Here is a 24,840-nt window from a genome sequence, read left to right on the forward strand (position 1 = left end):
GTGTATGGCTGATATATTTCTCATTCGCCAGCCAATATTAACATCACAGCCTTCAGCAAATTTCATTAATGCACATTGAAACTGGTAGCATTTATTTCAATATATTTTGTTGAATCCAGACTTAGAGCAGACACATTGAAACGCATGGGGTTTGGGACTTATTTACCTGTTGTTTTCTTTATCCTGCTTTTCCGACATTCATTGTCGCCTAAAGCAACTCTCATCAAGAAAGAGAAACAGGTTTGTTAAATGTAATGGGACTACGATGTATACCACTGGTGGCCAACTTTGAGACGTTCACTCTCCAGTCTTGCAGTCGTTCACAAGATAAAAGCGCTCCCATTGTTTGGTCCCTGCTCCTGCCAACCTAGTAGTTCGAAAGCACATCAGAGTGCAAGTAGATGAACAGGTACCGCTCCGGCAGGAAGGTAAACGGTGCTTCCATGCGCTGCTCTGGTTTGCAGAGTCTGTAACCCAAAGTGTCCGGCCACATGACCCGGAAGCTGTATGCCAACTCCCTCGGCCAATAAAGCGAGATGAGCACCGCAACCCCAGAGTTGAGACAAGTGGAGACTGTTTCCCTCCAGAGGGAGCTTTTGAAACTGTTACAAGAGTGGATCTGGGGAATCCAGCTGTATGATAAGAACTGTGAGAATCAGGGATTGACCTTGGACCATTTAAGAATGTCGACAGGAGAAGCCATAGTGACTGCGTTATGTAAGATAAGTTATTCGTTGGAACAGCTTCACAAGAAGACGGATGTTACGATTACTAAAATTGATAACTTGGGACAAAAGGTGAACACCAACATAGAAATTATTCAGGATTTGGTACAGGAATCTACTTCAGCAGGACAAATTGTGGAGAAGGAGAAAGTTGTTGTTGTTGAACCTAGAGTAATACAAGTGGGAGCCTCAGCCTTACAGAAGGAAATTGAGGACTATAAGTTGAGGCATTTTATGACTGAAGCTAGAAAAAGCCAGATTTTGAGGATCGGAGCCCGGCCTGGACTGGAGAAGGAAAGTTGGAAAGATCCCTCTATGCAGGGATTAACTGACTTTTGGGACATGGACTTGGGACAGGAGGATATTGGAGTTCTGGAGGCCTTTGGATTTGGAGGAATCTTGAAACATGCCCTGAAATACTTTATGGATCTTAGCTTTAACTATGGAAATTTGGCTGACCTGTCGAGTAGGAATAAAAGCATTGTTAGGTCGGAGTTTCCCCGAGATCTGCTCTTTAGCATCCCTGCAGAAGGGACTTGGAAAAGAGTTAAGAGCATTGGACATAAGATCTCCAGGTTGATGGACTGTGTGGAGTTGACGGAAGTGACTGGCAGAGTCCGAGACCGGGGAGAGGAGATGGTGGAAGAAGATTGAAAAATTTAAAGTCTATATATAGAAATATTGTAAAATTAAGGAGTGATAGAAAAATGTTGGAATGTTGTTGTTTTTATGGCCTTAGTAGTAATGTTATAAGAAGTTAAGTTTAAATAAGTATACTAGTTTTAATGGAAAATAAGATTAAAAATATGTTAAGACATTTATATGACAGAAAATAGAGAAAGATGGAAAGGAATTGCTGAAACAATTAATAGAAGTGGAATACAAAAAGGGAGGTGAGAGGAGGTCGATGAAACAAGGGAATGAAAGATAGAGTATGGATGCTTTTAAATTGTTTTTGTTTGTTTTGTTTAGTTTAATGTGTTTAGTTTTAAGGTTGTATTTTGTATTGTTTATTGTATTGTATTGTTTTTTTTCTTTTTTCCTTTTATTTCTCTTGTCTTTTTTCTTTTTTTTCTTCTTTGTAAGCTTTAAAAGTAATAAACATTTTTTTAAAAAAAAAAAAAAAAGATCAGCCCTGCTGGTTGTTTCACTGCCTCAGAAATTCAGAGTGGTGGCCTGGGAGAGGGCATTTTCTGTGGCAGCCCCTAAGTTGTGGAACTCTCCTCACAAAGAGGTGTGACAAGAACCTTCATTATATACCTTTTGGCAAAGGCTGGCATCACTGTAGCTTTTGACACTTGAGATGTGTATTCCATCCCTCATATTTGGAATCTCAGGCATGGTTTAACAGTACGTTTCCGAGCACAATTCAAAGTGTTGATGCTGACCTTTAAAACCCTAAACAGCCTCGGCCCAGGATACCTGAATGAGCATCTCCACCCCCATCGTCCAACCCGGACACTGAGGTCCAGCTCCAAGGGCCTTCTGGCAGTTCCCTCACTGTGAGGTTACAGGGAACCAGGCAGAGGGCCTTCTGTAGTGGCGCCCACCTTGTGGAATGCTCTCCCTTCAGATGTCAAGGAGATAAAGAACTACATAACTTTTAGAAGACATCTGAAGGCAGCCCTGTATCGGGAAGTTTTTAATGTTTGCTATTCTACTATGTTTTATATATGCCGTAATCTGCCCAGAGTGGCTGGGGAAACCCAGCCAAGTGGGTGGGTATAAATAAGGATCTCACCTCACTCTGGTAAATTAAAATGAATTCAGCAAGAGCTCACTTTACAAATGATGCCTAGGCATCCAATCGTCACTTGAGCAGGGGGTAGAGGTGGATCAGCTTTAATAGCTAGCCCCACCTCTGGCATCCACACATACAATGCAGGTGGCCTGAGCAGGGAAGGTGCACAAGTGTGGGAGCCAGTGTGGTGTACTGGTTAGGAGCGGTGGTCTTCTAATCTGGGGAACCGGGTTCGCGTCTCCGCTCCTCCACATGCAGCTGCTGGGTGACCTTGGGCCAGTCACACTTCTGTGAAGTCTCTCAGCCCCACTCACCTCACAGAGTGTTTGTTGTGGAGGAGGAAGGGAAAGGAGAATGTTAGCCGCTTTGAGACTCCTGAAGGGGAGTGAAAGGCGGGATATCAAATCCAAACTCTTCTTCTTCTTCTTCACAAGAAGGCTTCCTTTCCATAGAAGCTTGCATCAGATACCACAGAGTGGCGCTAACCAGCCCAGATGTCCTCATGTTCTGATTGAACACTTGGGTATCATTTCTGAAGAGGGCTAAGGTCCATGGGGGCAATCAAGTAGGAGAGAAGGAGCCTTGTTGCAACCACTGTGTAATCACAGGTGCCTGATCACATTATTTGATTATGAAATACAAGAGGCATTTCCTTACCGGACAAAACTGCATCGAAGCAACCTGGCTGGTGGTGATGTAAATTTCACAGACTAAGACAGATACCCATCAGAAAGACATGTACAATTATATATTGAACTGATTTCTTTTCTAGGAGCATGTATAACATCTCAGCATCTAAAACATATAGAATCCTTCCATTAAGAGCTTTCTGTGATCATGATGGTGGTGGTGGTAGAGGTGGATGGAGCTACCTAAATATGATGATTGAGGAGAAGTCTATAAAAGAAAACCCAAGAATGTACCAGCAGATCAGAGATAATAAGAAGCTGCTCAGTGCAAGAGATGGTTTGATGGGATTGGGTTGGAACCACCAAAACCCATGTAGAAATCTGTCTGAAACAGATCTCTCCTCCATCCCTAGTAGGAGGATTCTAGAGGCTGAAAACACATTCAGGTCCCATTTTTCTTGTGAAGATGTCATCAGGAGCACAGCAGATCTTCTCTGTTTTTTGAACTCAAGTTTTGTGTGGTGGTGGTGGAAGAGGAGGAGGAAAACTAGTTTCTGAATCTGGAGCAAATGTCTCAGTTTGAACCAAGCCAGACGAATGCTTGTGTGAGCTCACGTAATGCCAGAGAGTTGCTGCATTTTGATCTATCTTTTTCTTCCTGTGATCTCAGCTAGCAAAACCTCTTACTATTTATGCTGCATGACAGGAGGCAGATAAAAATGAATTGCATTGCATTAAGGTCCATTTTCAAATATGAAATTATCTTACCTGCTTGACTGTGGCTCACCCATGCTTCATTGACTACGGTGTGGGTTTTTATTTTATTTTATTGTGGTTTGTTTTTAATATTGACTCTGGCAAGTGCCTCAAGGTCCCAGCGTGTAGGATATCTTGTAAATGTAAATTTGATTTGATCTGACATTTGGTTTCTATGTGGATTCAAAGGAGATAAGAGCTCTTAGCTTCCAGGAAATTGATAACAGGACTTGATACGATCAATCTGGTTAGTTTCCATTAATCCTCTAGAGAGGGCAAGCGTTTCTCAAATAGTTAATGCCTCCCCAAGTATATGGCAAAAGAATGAAAAGTATTGAAAGTATCTGTTTTTGTCTGAAATAGACGCACGAAGGTCAAATGAGTCTGGCAAGAAGATGGCTCTCTTGCATTCTGTGGTCTTTGAAAAGGCAGTCCAAGATTTATGCATAATGGTAATGATGATTGGGGAGGGAATAGTTTCCATAATAGAAAATTACAGCTCGGTTTGGACAAATCTATCAATTGCAGTTTCTCACAATTTCCAATCTTAAATTCAGTTTTCCACCTTTTAGAAGTTTGCAATTACATAAAAAATCTTGAAAATTCATGAAAATACCCATCAACATTTTAATGTGATTTTCTCTTCATATACACATTTTGCAAGCAATTTGCTTGCATAATTTGTGTGTGTTCTTTCCCCTGATATCTGTATTTTTAATCACACTTTCCCTAATATCTGCATTTTTGTTATCCTTATGTGGTTCAAGAACAGCATTGCACAATTCAGAGGCATGTGAATTTTGAAAGATATTTGTGCTTCACTCTGCATATTGGTTTGAGAACTGCAAATTAGGCATTTTTCATTAAATTGAATTGAATCCCCCCCCCAATGCTTAATTGCAACAAGAAAATCATATTTTAAAAGTTCAGGCATTTTAAAAAGTATTTTAATATCAAATTTTGGATGTCAAATTTTGAGTTCTGATTTTAAAATTCATTTTTCAGGCTTGTATAAATTTATTTTATTAATTTTTAATGGGGGCTAAAGATTTAAGGGTGGCCAGTCTCCATTACTGGTGCAGCATGTAGTCAGTTTAGGCTGCAGAGACAACTTTTGAATGGGGGGGGGGACTTCATAATTTGACACTGTCCACTGTACTACACACCAGCCCAAAAAGAACTTGAAGGCTTTTTTTTTGGTAAGCAAAATAATTTGCAAATAATTATTTCAGTTTGACTGTATCAGGATACAGTAGATATATAGCCGGAGGTAACTTTGAAGTGGAGGTAGAACATTCTATCTCTTGGCTCATGCAAACCAATTTTGCTAAGTATTAGTGTCTGCTTACACATCACTAAAAAGGAGGACAAAACAGGGTTCAGGTTTTCATAGAAATTACATATGTTAATTCACATGCATGCATTCAAATTTGGAAATAAATACTATAATTTAAATCAAAAACAGGACATCTCGCCCAAGTGGTGAGGACTGTCAGCAGCGGACCTGTGTGCCTCTTAGTCTTCTGTCTAGGTAGGTACCAACTGTTGATGGGCACAACATCCTTGCTCTTCATTCTTCAACATCCTTGCTCTTCATTCTGACGCTTCTTTGTTTTTAAACTGAACAGCCCAGATGCTTTCAAATAGAGGACTGTCCTCTGTAAAGTAGGACACACAGTTATGCTGCAGCCATTCTCAAAAATAAGCTGGTACCCAAATTAAGGGTTGCTATAACCAGGTCCTGCTGGTGAGCTTGCCTTGGGCAACTGATTGGCCACTGTGAGAATCGGATTTTGGTCTAGATGGGTCGCTGATATGCTCCAGCAGAGCTCTTTTTATGTTCTTATGTTCTTACCTGAGGAAGTTGAAGGCTGAGAAAGGGTGTCCAGACCAGCTCAAAACAATGTGAGCCCAGTGGCGGAGGAAGCCACTTGGGCTTCTGGGGTGGCGCGCCCAGGGGTAGGGCACACCGTGGGGCCTCCAGAGTCTGCCTGCCTCCTCCCACTCAGTCTCCCTTCAGCTGGGGAGGGGGGGGGAGGCAGCGGGTGGACTGTTTGGCCAGCATGGAGCTTGTGTGCGCCCAAGCCACTGCAGCTCTCCCAGGAGAGATGTGTGACTCGGGCGAGCTGCAGTCCCTGCAGTGAGTGCTGCCTGGCATTTTGTCACCCCCCTCAGTGGTGACACCTGGGGCAGCCACACCCACCGCACCCCCTTTCCTCCGCCCCTGCCTGAGCTACCTTGAAAACGGGATCTGGCTTTTTGAACAGGAAGTGTTTGCCCTTTGAGCTCCTAATCTGAAGTCTTGTATTAGCCTTAGTCCTTCAAACAGAGGACAACCTACCAAATAAAGGTAAAGGTAAAGGGACCCTTGGCCATTAGGTCCAGTCGTGGACGACTCCGGGGTTGCGGCGCTCATCTTGCTTTACTGGCCGAGGGAGCCGGCGTACAGCTTCCAGGTCATGTGGCCAGCATGACTAAGCCACTTCTGGCAAACTAGGCAACGGAAACACCGTTTACCTTCCCGCTGGAGTGGTACCTATTTATCTAATTGCACTTTGACAAGCTTTCAAACTGCTAGGTTGGCAGGAGCAGGGACCGAGCAACGGGAGCTCACCCCGTCGCGGGGATTCAAACCACCGACCTTCTGATCGGCAAGCCGTAGGCTCTGTGGTTTAACCCACAGCGCCACCTGCGTCACTTTTACCTACCAAATAGAAGACTGTAAAAGTACAGCGTGTGGCTGCCATGCTCTTTCCTCAACATTTGTGAGCTTCTTTGGTGGCTGAGGAGCCCCAGAAACACTGAGGCTCTAAAATCTAATAGTCCTTGGGACATAGAATCATAGATTTGGAATGAACCTCAAGAGTCATCTAGTCCAACTCTCTGCAATGCAGGGATCTCAACATGCGGTCTCCCATCCACTTTGAAACCATAGCAGCCCCTGCTTAGCTTCCAAATGTGCTAACTGCCTTATACTGAATCAGGTTTCAGACAAGAGCTTCTTTTATTCCTACTTGGAGGTGACAAATATTGAACCTGGGACCTTCAACATGCGAAGCAGATGTTCTACCACCGAGCTATGACCCCTTCGCTAGTGGGTCACCAGTTAGTTGTGCAGGCTCTTCTGTCCTGAGTAAATTCCAATATTCCGTTCATTGTCTTCCTCCTGGCCTGATGAATGCACAGCAAATGTTCCAGTCACAAGCGCAGAGCAAAATCTCAGACATGCCGTAATAAAGAGCTATTTATATGATATGCATCTCCATGTATGTGTCAGAGCACTAAATTAGGGGGAAAGGAACAAGTTAATATTTATTTTACCAATTTGGAGGTGGGAGAGGCAAAGGAGGCGTACAGCAAAGATGCTTGAGAGAGGGGGTGATGAACCAATTTTAGATTTAATGAGGAGAGCATAAACCTGGAACATGATAAAACAGAATAACCCTCAGCAGCAGAACGTCTGATGCCGCAGTTCCTCTGTGTTCTGCCCAGTTTATTAAAAAATTTAATACTGTTGTCAGGGACTGGGCAGAGGGGGAGGTGTGGTGGAGACTGCCTCCACGTCCTGACCGTTCCAGGGAGGAGGAAGAGGAAGACAGTATAGATTTACAACAGTGGTTTGTGGAAGGTCTCAGCTCAGAGGCAGATGGAGGGGAAAGTTGGGAAACAATGGGAGAGGAGGAGCAGGCACAGCCAGAGCAGCAGCTGGTGGACACAGTGTCACTAGAAAGCATTCTAGACCCACCATCTCCCAGAACCTGGCGAGCCTTAAAAGTAGGAGAGCAAAGAGCTCAAAGACAGAGGGCAGCACCCATAGAGAAGATGATGATGACAAATGAGGAAGTGGGAGAGATTGGAGGTGGAGAGTCACTCGGCACAAAACCATTATCCAAGAGACTGGGTTCCAGCGAGCCTTAAAAGTAGGAGAGCAAAGAGCTCAAAGACAGGTTAGCAGCACCCATAGAGGAGATGATGATGATGACGAATGAGGAAGTGAGAGAGACAGTGGGTGGAGATTCACTCGGGACAAAGCCATTATCCAAGAGGCTGGGTTATATAGCCTCTCTATGTAAAGTCTGAAATAAAAAAAGGATTGTAAGAAACTTTTCCTTGTCTTTATACCTTCTTGGGCAACCAGCCACTGAAACCACCCAGACAACTGTATTTAATTTTTTGTAGCCTCCCTAGGGTCTCTAAAGTGGTCCACCCAATTATATAATGATGCAATATTTCTTTATGTCCTAATAGCTTGCGAGGTAAGCCTCACAAGGAAAGTGTTGCAGGCTACTGAGCTTCAGCATTATTGGAATTTGGGAGAAAAGAGGCAGTGGGAAAGTCCCTGTGAGACGTAGAGATGGGGCTGGCAGGGTGCCACCCAACTGTCTTAGGGACTCCCCTCTGGATTTGTGTACAGTTTACTCCTTAGCCTTTTCTTCTCCCAAAGATGTCTGGAAAGGCGGCGGGAGTTTAGGATCAGAGCTTTCCTTCTCCTAGATGGCCCAACTTCCCAGGCTGATGAACCCCATCTGCCCCTCACTTGACCCTACCGCATGTGCAGAAACCACATTCTTGACTGTTGGACCCACTCTTGGTCTCATCTACTCAGTTGCGCCAGCCTGTCTTTTACATGCAGGGGAAGTCCCTAACTCACCAAGGGTTTGGAGACCCAACAGTCACCTGGTTTAGCTGGCCTGTCAAAGCCATTTCCTGGGGTGTGGCCGCTGTCACATGTTTACAGCTTCTAGGAGACAAAGGAGAGAGTTGAGTGCAGGGCCTTATGTGATTAAACAAGAATCCCCTCCCCTCACGAGAGAGAATTGTCGTTTTAAGGACTTAAGCTGTGGATTTAAGGCTGTGTGGAGATAAACTTTCGAACCAAAGCATGTTTTAAGAAGAGTGTGGAATGTATAAGAGCTTTGGAATGACGCAGTTAAAAATGCTGTCGCCATATTGGGAAGTTCTGTCGGAGGACTTAGGTCTGAGAGGAGAAATAGAGAAATAGAGCTGTTTTTATATTGTGGGTGAAACTCCTCAGTGGGACTTAAGAATGACAGTTCTGTAATTAATGATGGAAAGAGCGCTGTTATCTATGAAGGTGATGATATATGGAAACCATCTCGATTTGAGGATTGGAAGAACAGAAAATTCACACAGGATTATTATTGGTGTTTATCGGCTTAAGGAGACTATCAGAAGAGATCATAAAGAAAAAAGAGAAAATATATGAACAAGATGTGATGTGGAAACAGCAAGATAAGACTGGATAGAATTATGATCTCTGTTTGGACAGATTTGGACATTAATGCAGTAGCAAGAAGATGATCAGAATCCCCCTTCGGATCTTGAAATATGGGTCTCCCCAACAAAATTTAAAATTCGGCTTTGTAATTCGGAATTTATGTGATGTGATTTAATTTGATTTGGTTGGCCGGTTAATAATTTTTTTTTATTTTTTTTAAAGAGAGTTGAGTGCAAGGTGGGGACCAAAGGTGGCCAAACTACTCCAGAAGAAGCACAACGTGTGCCCCATCCAATTATTATTATTATTATTATTATTATTATTATTATTATTATTATTATTTACTTATACCCCACCCATCTGGCCGGGCCTCCCCAGCCACTCTGGGCAGCTCTCAATAGAATATTACAAACACAATAAAACATCAAACATTTAAAACCTCCCTAAACAAGGCTGCCTTCAGATGTTTTCTAAAAGTCAGATAGTTGTTTATTTCCTTGACATCATATGGGAGGGCGTTCCACAGGGCGGGCACCACTACTGAGAAGGCCCTCTGCCTAGCTCCCTGTAACCTCACTTCTCGCAGGGAGGGAACAAACAGAAGGCCCTTGGAGCTGGACCTCAGTGTCCGGGTTGAATGATGGGGGTGGAGACGCTCCTTCAGATATACTGGACCGAGGCCGTTTAGGGCTTTAAAGGTCAGCACCAACACTTTGAATTGTGCTCAGAAACATACTGGGAGCCAATGAAGGTCTTTCAGGACCAGTGCTATATGGTCTCGGCGGCCACTCCCAGTCACCAGTCTAGCTGCTGCATTTTGGATTAGTTGTAGCTTCCAGGTCAACTGCAAAGGTAGCCCCACATAGAGCGCATTACAGTAGTCCAAGCGGGAGATAACTAGAGCATGCACCACTCTGGTGAGACAGTCTGCGGGCAGGTAAGGTCTCAGCCTGCGTACCAGATGGAACAAGTGGACAGCTGCCCTGGACACAGAATTAACCTGCACCTTCATGGACAGCTGTGAGTCCAAAATGACTCCCAGGCTGTGCACCTGGTCCTTCAGGGGCACAGTTACCCTATTCAGGACCAGGGAGTCCTCCACACCTGCCTGCCTCCTGTCCCCCCAAAACAGTACATTTGTCTTGTCAGGATTCAACCTCAGTCTGTTAGCCGCCATCCACCCTCCAACTGCTCCCCTAACACCCCTCACGGACAACAGTGCATTACAAAAAGAAAGTATATTTCTACATATATTTGTAATTTGTCCCAGTACTTTCCACTCAGAATTGGCAACCAGCGGCCCACTTTCTTTGCTCTAGATCGTATTGGCAGCCAACCATATGTGATCTGGCCCATTCCTTTTTAACAGACAGGAGTGCTCCTAGGAAGCAGGCTAGATCAAGTTGTCAGTAAAAAACTTCTAGAGACCAGGGCAGGGAAGGGTTGTGCAATAGCCCCCTATTCATTACTATGGTCATCAAATGATCCCTTCCATACAATATGGAATCCAGCCTTTAGTGTGGAGTCACCAACTCTTTGAAACTCTCTTTTGTTGTGTGTCAACCAGGCACAATCTATACAGTATTTTTGTCGCCTGTTGATGACCTTTCTTTCCCAGTTGATGACCTTTCTTTCTCTCATCCTATATCTGCATTGGATTTGTAACGGTGTTTACATATGAAATTGGTTTTAATTGTTGCTGGTTTTTTGGGCATATGGGATTGGTTTTATTCGTTGGGCTTTTGACAGTGAAATCGCACAGAGATATTTTATGGGAAGCGATTCAGAAATGGAATTAAAATAAGTAAGGATTACAACAGTAAAAATCACACTTATCTGCTAAAATGCAGATATTTTAGCAGGGCGCACTCCTCCCCTCCAAGGCAAAAACAGACAGCAAAGTGAGAGCGATTTACCAGGGATATGTAATGGAAATTTAAAATATTAGGAAATGAAGACAGATTGAGTGTATGAAATCCCTGAGCACCAGAAATCCTCCAGCTTTGGATATTTCACAGTGTAAATCAACCTTTGCAGGAGGGTCTAAAAATTGCTTTAAATATAGAGAGTAAAAATACTCATGATATTAAGGGTGATACCAGTTGCTTTGACTTTTCTGCCCTACTTGTGTAAATACAGGACACACAGCCCTGATAGCGTCAGCATTAGAAGGAAGGAGAATAACTGAGTAAAGAAACAGAGTGAGACATAAGCACTTTGAGAAGGAACAAATCCATGCAAACTTGCTCTGTGATTTCGTTCAAGACGTTCATTATCACCCAAAACAATCCGATGGTGGCAAACAACAACAATAATAATGACAAATGCCGATTGCAATCCATACTTTCCCCAGATCTTCTTCTCCTTACACACTAGACTGTTCAGTGAGTCACAACAACATCATTTGCTTCAGAAGACATTCTGCCCCCAAAAAGTAAAAATAAAAAAATGGCTAATTATGTTTGTAATCATTCCTGACTCCACTGCTGTGACTCAGCGCTAGCAAGCATCATCTGTGGTTCATTGAGAGTTTAATGCCCTCAAACACTGTCTATTTCTTTCTCCTGGCACAGAAAGTATTGTATGTTTCAATGCCTTTGAGATCCTGATCATCATATTTCTTTCTTTGTTTTAAAAGTTCAAAACAACCTTGATTAAAACCCTTCACTTTTTATACACACACAAACACACACAGCAAAATGCATGTTAAAAAATCATTATAATTATATTATACACAATATTTTACTACATAGAAAAAACTATTGTCCATATTTATGCTATATTTATACTTATATATTTGAATTCAACAAGCAGTTGAATTCTATCCTTCTCCACTGGGTAGATTAATCAACTAAAAATTCAGTTTTTATCAGCAGAATGTCAGCTTTATGCAGTGCAACTGTCATTTAAAAGCAGGCTTGATTTTGGCTTTCTTTGTTGTTGCATTTCTGGTATGCTAACGAACAAGGGTGTTATTAAATGGTAACTATGTAAAAAAAAAAGATTGCTAGGTATCGTTTATTATGCTATTATAATACAGTTTCTTCAGCATCTCAGTATGTTCCATGTAGTATGTTTTTGGTTGCAAAGATTTATTTAAATGGATTGGTTAGTGGGAAGATAATTCATCAGCTGAGGTTGCAATTGGATGCACATTTTCCTGGAAGTAAGTTCCATTTAACACACTGGGGACTGCAGTGTATATCAGCATTTTTATCACTTCACAGCTCTGTTTTCCTCTATTTCTACGATACAGCCATGCCGTTAATGTTCCTCATTCTTCTTTCTTTCAGACAGCAGCTCAGGCGGTTTTATTTATGTGCATGAATACCGCTGGGATCTTCATTAGCTACTTATCAGACCGTGCTCAACGCCAAGCCTTCTTAGAGACCCGGAGATGTGTAGAAGCTCGGTTGAGGCTGGAAACCGAAAACCAGAGGCAGGTAGGGTAATGGAAGAAATGAAGTTGTGAAATGCAGCCGTGTCAATCTGTTGCAACAAAACCAAACGCATGAATTGTACATTAAACAATGAGGTCGATTTCCAGAAGAAGCCCCATCTGCACTACAAATTGAAAATGGTCTTATTCCACTTTAAACAGTCATAACAACAACAACAACAACAACAACAATTTATTATTTATACCCCGCCCATCTGGCTGAGTTTCCCTAGCCACTCTCGGTGGCTCCCAATCAAGTGTTAAAAACAGTGCCGAGTTAAATATTTAAAACTTCCCTGAACAGGGCTGCCTTCAGATGTCTTTTAAAGATAGGATAGCTGCTTATTTCCTTCACATCTGAAGGGAGGGTGTTCCACAGGGTGGGCGCCACTACCAAGAAGGCCCTCAGTCTGGTTCCCTGTAACCTCACGTCTTGCAATGAGGGAACCGCCAGAAGGCCCTCAGCGCTGGATCTCAGTGTCCGGGCAGAACGATGGGGGTGGAGACGCTCCTTCAGGTATACTGGACCGAGGCCGTTTAGGGCTTTAAAGGTCAGCACCAACACTTTGAATTGTGCTCGGAAACATACTGGGAGCCAATGCAGATTTCTCAGGACCGGTGTTATGTGATCCCGGCGGCCACTCCCATTCACCAGTCTAGCTGCCGCATTCTGGATTAATTGCAGTTTCTGAGTCACCTTCAAAGGTAGCCCCACATAGAGTGTGTTGCAGTAGTCCAAGCGGGAGATAACTAGAGATTGCACCACTCTGGAAAGAATCCCGGAGACTGTAGTTTGTTAAGGATGCTGAGAGTTGTTCAGAGACGATCCCAACCATTCATCTCGCAGAGTTACAGTTCTCAGAATCAGTCACTCCCTCATCTCCTTTAGGTGATTTCCAGGTCTAGACTATCACTCCTGATTTCTCAGGAATGTTCTCATTCCCTCTCCAGCAATCTCACATTTTCTGTAGGCTGTATAATCAAGCCGTCCCTAAGTGGAAAAGATTGGAAGTGCAGGCAAATGAAAAATTGCTTATCCATATTTATCAAGACCTCACATCTTTCCTTTTTAATCAGGAGCCAGCAACGGGAGCAAGCTTTAAATCAAAAGTTTGTTTCAACTCATCTAAACAAAGTCGCCAAGAATATGAAAAGTATGTTGCCTATGTGGGAGGATAAGGAGCCGGTCAGAGGCAAAACGCTCAACAATTTGCAAGCTACAGATCCTAACAGTGTTTATAGCCCACATGTTTGCCAAAGTGTTATTTTGCATGGGGCACTCAAGGATTTGACTTAGTCCACATCTTAAAGTGTGCCAACCTGATTTGCATTCCTTAGACTAATACCCTAGATCTGAGCATAGGTACCCTTACATTTCTGCACTTTTCCAGATTTTGTGATACAGTTCTTGGCTCAAGAAGTGGAGCAGAATGGAGCAGATTATTACATCTGAAGGCAGCCCTGTTTAGGGAAGTTTTTAATATTTTAATGCTGTATTGTTTTTAAACACTCAATTGGGAGCCGCCCAGAGTGGCTGGGGAAATTCAGCCAGATGGGCGGGGTATAAAAGGTAAAGGGACCCCTGACCATTAGGTCCAGTCGCAGACAACTCTGGGGTTGCGGCGCTCATCTCGCTTTATTGGCCGAGGGAGCCGGCATACAGCTTCCAGGTCATGTGGCCAGCATGACTAAGCCACTTCTGGCGAACCAGAGCAGCGCACAGAAACGTTGTTTACCTTCCCGCTGGAGCAGTACCTATTTATCTACTTGCACTTAATGTGCTTTTGAACTGCTAGGTTGGCAGGAGCAGGGACCGAGCAACGGGAGCTTACCCCCTTGCGGGGATTCGAACCGCCGACCTTCTAATCGGCAAGTCCTAGGTTCTGTGGTTTAACCCACAGCGCCATGGGCGGGGTATAAATAATAATAAATTACTATTACTATTATTATTAAAATGCATATTTTTGTTAAAACACATATAATTTTTTTAAGTACCAGTACATCAACAACAAAAACACAAACTAATTGCAATAAACTAATAACATTGCAATAAGTTAAAGACAGCACGTGGTTGTACATTGTCACTGAAGCTATTATTCCAGATCACAAAAACCTTCCATCTCTCTATAAAACTTTTGGGTTGATTTACATGTGTTCTCTTATAGTAGGTTAGTTTGATCATGGTCATACTGGGTCAGATCTTTCCAATCCATTCAAACTCAGTAGGAACATGCATTTTGGGAGAAAGTGAATAAAGTACATTTTTAATGTATGACAATGACTATTTTGTGAAGAAACAGTGAAAATAATTTGAATTTTTGTGCATGTGGGGGGGGAATACTTGAAACAGGATGAAATAGACAGATCCACCCATAAATAGATAAAGCCGCCCCCCCCCTTTCCCAAAAGACCCCAATCTGTGGAGGAATCTGAGATGATCTCCTACAGCCACTGCTCTAGGTGAAATGGTTTCAAAATGGGGAAAATAAAGGAGTTGGCTGCACTAAATTAAGTAAGAAGTGATATCGTTTTTGCTGCTGTTGTTTTCTCCAGAATCCTTTGTAATTAATGTAGGGAGTTGATATCTCCTGAGTTGATTATTCTATTTTTTTAATGAAGAATCCTGAAGGAAAATAGATTCTTGAGGAGATAGGTAATCTCTTCTGAGCATTCTTTTATATGCTTGACAGCTGCCACAACTAGTCATTGAACTGAAGACTTCTAGGTGCTTGAATATGAGACTTGTCACTTGGAGCTAAAATACAGGACCATATAAAGCTATTTATATTCTGCCAGTCAGGCACAGAGCAGGAAGTTTTAACTTCACCCTCTCCTCAGAGATAATTGAGTCTATACTTTTCTAGGCAAAGTTTGCTGAGATGAACAAAATGGATCTTGACAGATAAAGTCCTTCATGTGTGAAGTGGTTTCTCTCTCTCTGGAGTCAAAAGTGATGTGTGCATAGGTTCATAAACCAGAAGGCAAGTGCCTATAGGAGAGGGCATGAAATGGATTTTGCACTTCAGAGGTGTAAGAGAGGAAAGCTGGTAAAAAGGACTGCTCACACATATTTACTTATTATGATCTTTCCTTAAGGAGCTCAACTTCAGAGGAAGTTCATACTTTGGTGATACTTTATTATAGACTTTGTGCTTTGTGTATGTGTGTTTGTGGACTAATTTGGTTTGATTATACACTTGTATCTCCAACCTTCAGATTGGAGATGAAGTATTGTTCTGAGAAAAAGAAAAAGAATAAAATATGAAGTATTTTGTCAGAGAGAAAAATGAAATGAAATGAAACCCAAATTAACATATAACAATTGGATATGATGTAATTATCAGATATGATAATACACAGGTATATACAGTCATACCTTAGAAGTCTAACGCCTTGCAACTCAAACATTTTGGCTCCCAAATGCCGCAAACCTGGAAGTGAGTGTTCCAGTTTGCGAACATTCTTTGGAAGCCAAACCTCCGATGGGGCTTGTGTGGGTTCTGATTGGCTGCAGGAGCTTCCTGCAGCCAATTGAAAGCTGCACCCTGGTTTCCAAATGTTTTGGAAGTAGAATGGACTTCCGGAACAGATTCCATTCGACTTCCAAGGATGACTGTACAGTGGTACCTCGGGTTAAGAACTTAATTCATTCTGGAGGTCCATTCTTAACCTGAAACTGTTCTTAACCTGAAGAACCACTTTCGCTAATGGAGCCTCCCGCTGCTGCCACACCGCTGGAGCACAATTTCTGTTCTCATCCTGAAGCAAAGTTCTTAACCCGAGGTAGTATTTCTGGGTTAGCAGAGTCTGTAACCTGAAGCGTCTGTAACCCAAGGTACCACTGTATAGATATGGGATGGATAATTATTGAACATGAAATCATATATGATACAATATAATCAGGGTTTTTTTTTGAGCCAGAACTCAGTTCCATCACTTCTCTGGTGGGGTTGGCTGGGGTTCCACTTGGAACGGCTGTCACACCTCCAGACCCAATTTAAAGTGTTCACATTAGTGTTTAAGGACCTAAGACTGAGTGTTTTGGAAGTGGCCCCAAGAGGGTTAGCTGCTGTAGTTTACTGTCATTGTTTCACCATGAAGGAAGCATGCCAAGGACCTCTTGAGAGCCAGTGTGGTGTAGGGGTTAAGAGCGGTAGACTCGTAATCTGGGGAACCGGGTTCGTGTCTCTGCTCCTCCACATGCAGCTGCTGGGTGACCTTGGGCCAGTCACACTTCTTTGAAGTCTCTCAGCCCCACTCACCTCACAGAGTGTTTGTTGTGGGGGAGGAAGGGAAAGGAGACTGTTGGCCACTTTGAGACTCCTTCGGGTAGTGATAAAGCGGGATATCGAATCCAAACTCTTCTTCTTCCTCTTCTGTGCCTGCCTCTCCAATCTCCTCTTGTTGTTGTTGTTTCAGGAACGTCTGGTTCTGTCTGTGTTACCTCGATTTGTAGTCCTAGAAATGATTAATGACATGACCAACGTAGAAGACGAGCACCTTCAACACCAGTTCCACAAGATCTATATTCACCGCTATGAAAATGTCAGGTGAGAGCATGCATTCCAATTTTCTCTCTTTCTCTTAACGATCTGTTCCTCTGCTGAATGTCAGCTGGGGGCTTTTGTGTGGAGTCTTTTGATCACTTCATTCATCACGGGTTTGAAATGTTGGGAGATGTTGCTGTTCTCTCCCCACACCCTTTTAGCAGACAAACATTTCACAGTAGCGTTTTTTCTCCCTTAATTCATCAAAGCTCCTTGGCGACTGCTCTTTCACCACGGTATTTCTGAGTCGGCTTGCTAGAGTGCATGCAAACAGGGGGGAGGATTTTCCCTCCAACACACCCACACACACCCACACACACACAATGCTCCAGCTTCTCACCACAATCCACCGAGGCCATCATCTCAAGCGTACTGACTTTTGAAGTACATCCCATTGGAATTAATGGGACTTTCTTCCATGTAAACATGATTAGGATTAGAGTGTAATCTTTCTGATACAGGCAGCATCTGTCATGCTGCATAGGCAGTTCAAACAACCACCTAGGGTAGCATTATTCATGACGTGGGGGGGGGGGAACCAATCTATTCCTTCCTGGCCAGTGTCCATGTAAGAAACGCAGCCAACATCCAAAGGGAAAAGAACAATCTTCTTGAATGAGGACCCAAAAATATCATTAGGCAGAGGGAGCCACCTGAACCCAGCAACAGAGGAAGGGGGGCAGGAAGCAGCAGCAGGTGTTCTGTACCTTGAAAGATGGGGAATAAATATGATCCAGTTTGCATTTAAAGGCAAATGACTTAATTTGCATTTCCCACAGCAATATGCAAATCAAAATGCAAGAGTCAGGGATCACCATTACCAGGTACTAAAAACCCAACAATGGTCCAAGTGTTCTGGGTGATGTCTCTCAACTAGAGCTTGCCTTGTCTCAACTGCTGATATTGATATCGATATAGATACATTGTCCATCATAGCACAGCATCTTCTTGTTTTCATTCAATAAAAGTGTATGGGCTGGATCATACATATGTTCAGTAGAATGACCTTCAACTCAAAGTATGAAATTCCTCCATTGACGTTGATGCACTGACATCAATTCATAATCTCTGTTGGGTCATTCACACACTAAAATCACAGCTTGCACTTCCAGCAAATGGAGTGATGAATATACATGTGTGAGCCAGACCTTCATTGGAAGATTATTTGAAGGAGAAACACCTATGAGAATAGGAGTCCAACAACATCTGGAGAGCCATAGGTTCCCCATCCCTGTCATGGGGACTTCTGATGGCTGAACTACTGCAACGTGCTCTATGTGGGGCTACCTTTGAAGGTGACCTGGAAACTACAACTAATCCAGAATGCAGCAGCTAGACTGGTGACTGGGACCAGCCACCGAGACCACATAATGGAAAGACCTACATTGAAAGACCTACATTGGCTCCCAGTACGTTTCTGCGCACAATTCAAAGTGTTAGTGCTGTCCTTTAAAGCCCTAAACGGCCTCGGTCCAGTATATCTGAAGGAGCATCTCCACCCCCATCGTTCTGCCAGGACACTGAGGTCCAGCTCCAGGGGTTCCCTCAATGCGAGAAGCCAAGTTACAGGAAACCAGGCAGAGGGCCTTCTCAGTAGTGGCACCCCGCCCTGTGGAACGCCCTCCCACCAGATGTCAAAGAGAACAACAACTACCAGACTTTTAGAAGACATCTGAAGGCAGCCCTGTTTAGGGAAGCTTTTAATGTTTGATGCATTACTGTATTTTGATATTTTGTTGGAAGCTGCCCAGAATGGCTGGGGAAGCCCAGCCAGATGGGTGGGGTATAAATATTTTGTTATTATTATTATTATTATTATTATTATTATTATTATTATTATTATTATCTATTGGAGGTTCCATCTAAAACTAAAATGGAAGGTGGACTGTGGCATGTTTTTTCTGCAAAGTATTACTGTCACCGTTGTTACCTATAAGTCAGGAGTCCTGATTTTCTTTCTCTTCTCCATTTGGTGTCCAGCATTCTTTTTGCAGATGTGAAAGGGTTCACCAACCTCTCCACAACACTATCAGCCCAGGAACTAGTCCGAATGCTGAATGAACTCTTTGCCAGATTTGATCGCCTAGCACATGTGAGTCAAGAGGCTTATTTGTTTCATTTAGCACGCAAGAGTCAAGCTGCCTGTTCATTTTTGGTGCTTCAAAAACCCTGTGTGGTGCTGTGAAGGGTGGGAATTTGTTGTGTTAGATCTGATTTGTGAACCACCATGCTGTATGCAGTCTACCTGCCCTGAATTGTGGCTTGGTAGGAGCTTCACAACATCCCTGTCATTGTAGTCCCAGGTAAGCAAAACTTATGATGTCACTGGATGGCCATGGCTGGTAGATTGTCTTGGGTTTGGTAGTTCACCAGTTTTTCAAGTCTATAAGAGATTCTACATAACTTAACCTTACTTATACTTGTCCTGTTGTTCTTGACATGGCAACATTTTCTTACAAAGACAGGTGTTTGGTTCCCCTACCATTTCACAGACAGATGGATGGCTGCTAACAGATTGACAAGACTGACAATCCTGACAAGACAGAAGTACTGGTTTTGGGGGACAGTGGGTGGGCAGGCATGTGGGACTCCCTGGTCCTGAATGAGGTAACTGTGCCCCTGAATGACCAGGTGCGCAGCCTGGGGGTCATTTTGGACTCACAGCTGTCCATGGAGGCGCAGGTCAATTCTGTGTCCAGGGCAGCTGTCTACCAGCTCCACCTGGTATGCAGGTTGAGACCCTACCTGTCTGCAAACTGTCTCGCCAGAGTGGTGGATGCTCTAGTTACCTCCCACTTGGACTACTGTAATGCACTTTATGTGGGGCTACCTTTGAAGGTGACCCGGAAACTGCAGCTAATCCAGAATGTGGCAGCTAGACTGGGGACTGGGAGTGGCTGCCAAGACCATATAACACTGGTCCTGAAAATTGGCTCCCAGTACTTTTCTGAGCACAATTAAAAGTGTTGGTGCTAAACTTTAAAGCCTTAAACAGCCTTGGCCCAGTATACCTGATGGAGTGTCTCCACCCCTGTCAGGGAACTGACATCTAAAGCGCCGCAGGTGCAAAGGCTCCCTGAGGTTGAGAGAGCAGTAGCAGCGGAAGAGGGAACCAGTAGAGGGCGAGCAAGAACTCCAAGGGAAAGTGAGTCGGAGGGATGGCTCAGAGACGCTTCAAGCGAAACCAGTGGGGAGGTCTCAGGACCTCCTATAGGGACACCCACACCTCGACGGAAACTGTCACGCCGAGAGGCCAGACGACGTGTTTCCGTTAAGGAGCTTTTATGTTGGAAACGTTTCCGAAAGCAGCCACTTTCGGATTCTACTAGTGATTGACGCAGCCATGCTGGAGGGGCTCCGTCACAGGCAGAGGTTTGAAAACCTGATCAAACTCTGAGGGACTTGCATTTTACGCACAAGCAGCTCATCGTCCCATCACAGCAATCCGAAAGTCACCGAAAGCCAGCTTGTGCAGAGAGAAGCATCATGAGCAACCCAGCCGGAACCGGGGGTGCAGGAGCAGCTGGAGGGGGTCCAAGCCTGGAAGAAAGGTACAGAGCGTTGGAGATCCAGTTGGCGCTGCAAACGGCGAGGCTTGAGGAGAGGAGGGCTCAGGATGCAGAAAAGGGAAAGGAGAAAACCACCCCGCTCGCCAGAAAGGTACCAGGATTGGTGCAGAAATTCGGGGGGGATCCCAGGAACTATCATGCCTTTAGAACAGAGATGCAATACGCTCTAAACTTGCAGTTTGATGACTTCCCCGACGAGGAATCGCGAGTGGCGTATGTGATTGGCCATCTCGAATCCGGGGCGAAAGATTGGGTTAGACCCCTGATGGCAGCGAATAATGAGATCTTAAAGGACACGAGGAAGTTTTTTCGTGCCATGGACCTGATGTTTTCCAGCGATATTGAGCAGGGGGTGGTGCGAAGGCAGTTAATGGCTTGCCAGCAAGGAAGCAGATCTGTCCGTGAGTACTGGACTGAATTTACTATGCTGATTCATAAATTGGGGTGGGACCTATCGGCGGAGCCCATCCAAATGCTTTTCGAAGAGGGGCTTTCTTCAACCGTCAAAGATGAGCTTTCCCGGGGGCCCAGGGCGGAGTCTATGGACCAATTAACCAAATCTGCGCTGGCCATAGGAGCGCGCCAGGAGGCGAGGGCTTTGGAAAGGCGGGAAGGGAAAGGAGACCGTTGGAGGGAGTTCCGCATTCCAGACATTCCAGAGCCATCTTTCCCGCCGGCAGAGCCGATGGAAGTTGGAACAGCGCGGGCGCGCGCAGTTTCAAATCCCAGTGAAGGGCGGAAGAAGGAGGGAAAGAGCGCCAAGAGATGTTATCTCTGCCAACAGCCAGGGCACTTTGCCAGAGTCTGCCCACAAAGAAAGGAATGGCAAGGGATGGCAGGAGCTGTTGGGGGAAAGGAAGAGGAAAGCAAGGAGCAAGTAAAAGCCAACGCCTGGCTGCCACCGTCGGGGCACAGCAGCCAGGCCAAAGAGCAATGAAAGTGCCCATGCCAGAACCTCCCAGACCTGCTTTAGTGATAGAGGTGTTACTAGAACTGCCAAACGGACACCCACTAAAGGTCAAGGCGCTTTTGGATTCAGGCAGCTCCTGTAATTTCATGAGTAAGGAGTTTGCAGCTGAGCACCAGATACAGACCATCCCTTTAAGTAACCCCTTGCAGGTGACTACGATTGACGGCAGAGAGCTGTTGGGGGGAGAAGTTAGCCAACAGACTGTCCCGATGATAATGAGAGTGGCAAGGCACACCGAACAGATAGCGTTTAATGTGGCCATCCTGGGAGGAGCGCCCATCATTTTGGGGATGAGCTGGCTGGCGCTACACGATCCGCTAGTGGGCTGGCATCAGAGGGTGGTCTCCTTTGGGTCAGCGCATTGCCTAGAACACTGCAAGGAGGGGAAGGTCTCGGGAGGAGACAGAGTCACCCTAGCGGGGATGGAAGTGATGGGCAAAGGGAAGGTGCCCCCGCAATACGCAGATCTGAGCAACGTATTCAGCGAAAGGGAAGCAGACAAACTGCCACCGCATAGACCCTTTGACTGTCAAATCAACCTACTCCCAGGGGCCCAACTCCCAGTAGGCAAGCTGTACGCCATGTCAGACAGGGAGATGCAGGAGCTGAGGGAGTTCATTGACAAAAACTTGAAGCGAGGTTTCATCAGAGAGTCCCGAGCGGTGGGGGGCAGCCCAGTGTTTTTTGTGGACAAAAAGAACACAGACAAACCGAGACTGGTGTGTGACTTCAGGGCCCTCAATGCAGTGTCGGAGCCCCTGGCTTTCCCTATGCCCCGAATTGACGACATTTTGACCAGAGTAAGGAAGGGAAAGATTTTTACAAAACTGGACCTGCGGGGGGCGTACAATCTGATACGCATAAGGAAGGGAGATGAATGGAAGACCACCATGTTTACCCCTTTGGGAGCCTTTGAATACCTCGTTATGCCCTTCGGTCTACAAGGGGGCTCCGCCTGTTTTCAAGCTTTTATAAACCACGTTCTGGGACCTTTGCTCTACAAGAACTGTGTGGCCTTTTTAGACGACGTGTTGGTGTATTCGGAAGATGAGGAACAGCATGTGAGGGACGTTCGAGAAGTGTTGGGCAGGCTGCAAGCCAACCAGCTGTGGGTGAAACTGGAGAAGTGCCAGTTTCATACCAAGGAGGTGGAATTCCTGGGGTACCGCTTGTCAGACAAGGGATTGGCCATGGATCCAGGCAAGGTTCAAGCGGTACTGGAATGGAAGACACCGAAGACCAAGAAGGACGTGCAAAGATTCTTGGGGTTTGGGAACTTTTATCGGAAGTTCATCAAGAACTTTGCCCACTTGACGGCGCCCATCACCGACTGCCTCAGCAGCAAGAAGAAATTTGTTTGGACGGTGGAGGCGGATCGAGCCTTTGAAGAACTGAAAAGGGCTTTCGCCTCGGAAGAACAACTTCTGCATGTGGATTTACAAAAACCCATGAGAGTGGAAACAGATGCATCCGACCGGGCTATAGGGGCGGTCCTTCTTCAACCGGGGAGGAGTGCGTCGGAGTGGAGACCGTGTGCATTCTTCTCGCGGAAACTGAATAAGTCCGAGAGGAATTACACGGTGTATGACAGGGAACTACTTGCCATTCACGAAGCATTCCGGAGGTGGAGACATTTATTAATTGGGGCACAACACAAGGTGCAAGTGTGCACCGACCACAAAAATTTAGAGTATTGGAGAACAGCTCGAGTGCTCAACCAACGACAAGTGAGATGGGCACAGGAATTCTCCAAATTTAACTTTGAGATTTGTTATGTGCCAGGCCCAGAAAACGTCAGGGCGGATGCGCTCTCACGCAAACCAGAATATTGGGAAGGGGAGGAGGTGATCGAAGAGAGACATGTCATCCCGGAGGACCGCTGGGTGTGTGGGGCGGCGCTGGTGGGGCAACGGGAACTGGTGGAGGAAACGGAAAATGATGAATATGCCCAGGATAAGCTCAGAGGTCTCAGGGGGGAGGGCGAGAGCCCCGGAGGTTTTGAGGAAAGAAATGGGGCATTGTATTACAAAGGGGCACTGTATATACCCGAAGGTGAATTGAGGGGGAGAGTACTCAAGCAGTTGCATGATAGCCCCACGGCGGGACATTTTGGGCAACACAAAACCATGTGGTTGGTTACCAGGGAATTTTGGTGGCCTAAGGTGAGGGAAGATGTAAGGGAGTATGTAAGAGGGTGTGACCAATGTCAGCGAGCCAAAGGGGAAAGAAGGGCGCCGGCAGGGTTATTAGAACCTTTACCCACACCAGAACGGCCTTGGGAAGCGATATCAATAGATTTTATGACGGATCTGCCAAGGTCCAAGGGGAAAACAGCCATCATGGTAGTAGTAGACCTGTTAACTAAGATGTGCCATTTTGTAGCATGCTCACATGCAGTCACAGCGGAAGAAACGGCGAAGTTGTTTCTGGAACATATCTTTAGGTTGCACGGGGCTCCCTCGAGGGTGATCTCAGATCGAGGCAAACAATTTACTTCCAGGTTCTGGAGGAAGCTCATGAGCTTGCTACACGTGGAAGTTAATTTTTCAACTGCCCGGCACCCTGAAACCAACGGGCAGGCGGAAAGGGCAAATGGCATTCTTCAACAATATCTTAGGTGTTATGTCAATGACAGAGAGAACGATTGGGTCGAAAAGTTGGCGTTGGCAGAATTTGCCTACAATAATGCGGAGAATGTGTCCACAGGGATGAGTCCCTTTTTGGCTAATTACGGGTGTCACCCCAGGGCATTTCCAGGGGAAGGAGGGGAGAGATGGAGCGTTCCAGCGGCTGAACATTTTGTAGAAGAGATGGAAGCCATCCATCAGCAGCTCCAGCTCAACTTAGAAAGGGCCAAGGCACAATATAAGAAGCAGGCAGACAAGAACAGAAGGGAAGGTGAAACCATAAGGGTGGGGGATCAAGTGTGGTTGTCAACCCAAGGGTTGCCGTTCAAAGGGGGTTGTAAGAAACTGAGGCCCAGAAGATTGGGACCCTTTGAGGTGATTCAGCAGGTCAACCCGGTAGCTTTCAAACTCCGATTACCCAACCACATGAAATTGCACCCAGTGTTCCACAGGTCGTTACTGTCACCATACAGGGGGGGACGTGAAGGGGAGCACGTCAGGGGACCAGCCTTGGAAGAGAGGGAACGCCGCAACCATGTAGCGGAAATCCTCGATTCCAGGTGGAAGGGTAATCAGGTGGAGTATTTGGTGGCGTGGG

The 24,840-nt window shown here is 45.1% G+C and overlaps 1 protein-coding gene across 2 annotated transcripts in view; it reads left to right on the plus strand.

Annotated features, from left to right (window-relative positions):
* The window catches only part of ADCY8 (adenylate cyclase 8), a 124,394-nt gene that overhangs the window by 30,994 nt on the left and 68,560 nt on the right, over positions 1-24,840 (plus strand). For both annotated transcript variants that reach the window (XM_081918668.1, XM_081918669.1), the window contains exons 2-4: positions 12,384-12,533; positions 16,949-17,079; positions 19,057-19,168. In XM_081918668.1, the coding sequence (XP_081774794.1) occupies positions 12,384-12,533; positions 16,949-17,079; positions 19,057-19,168 (393 nt within the window). The remainder of the gene's footprint in view (positions 1-12,383; positions 12,534-16,948; positions 17,080-19,056; positions 19,169-24,840) is intronic.

This window comes from Podarcis melisellensis (genome assembly GCF_964234715.1).
Source record: "Podarcis melisellensis genome assembly, chromosome: 7".
Lineage (NCBI taxonomy): Eukaryota > Metazoa > Chordata > Lepidosauria > Squamata > Lacertidae > Podarcis > Podarcis melisellensis.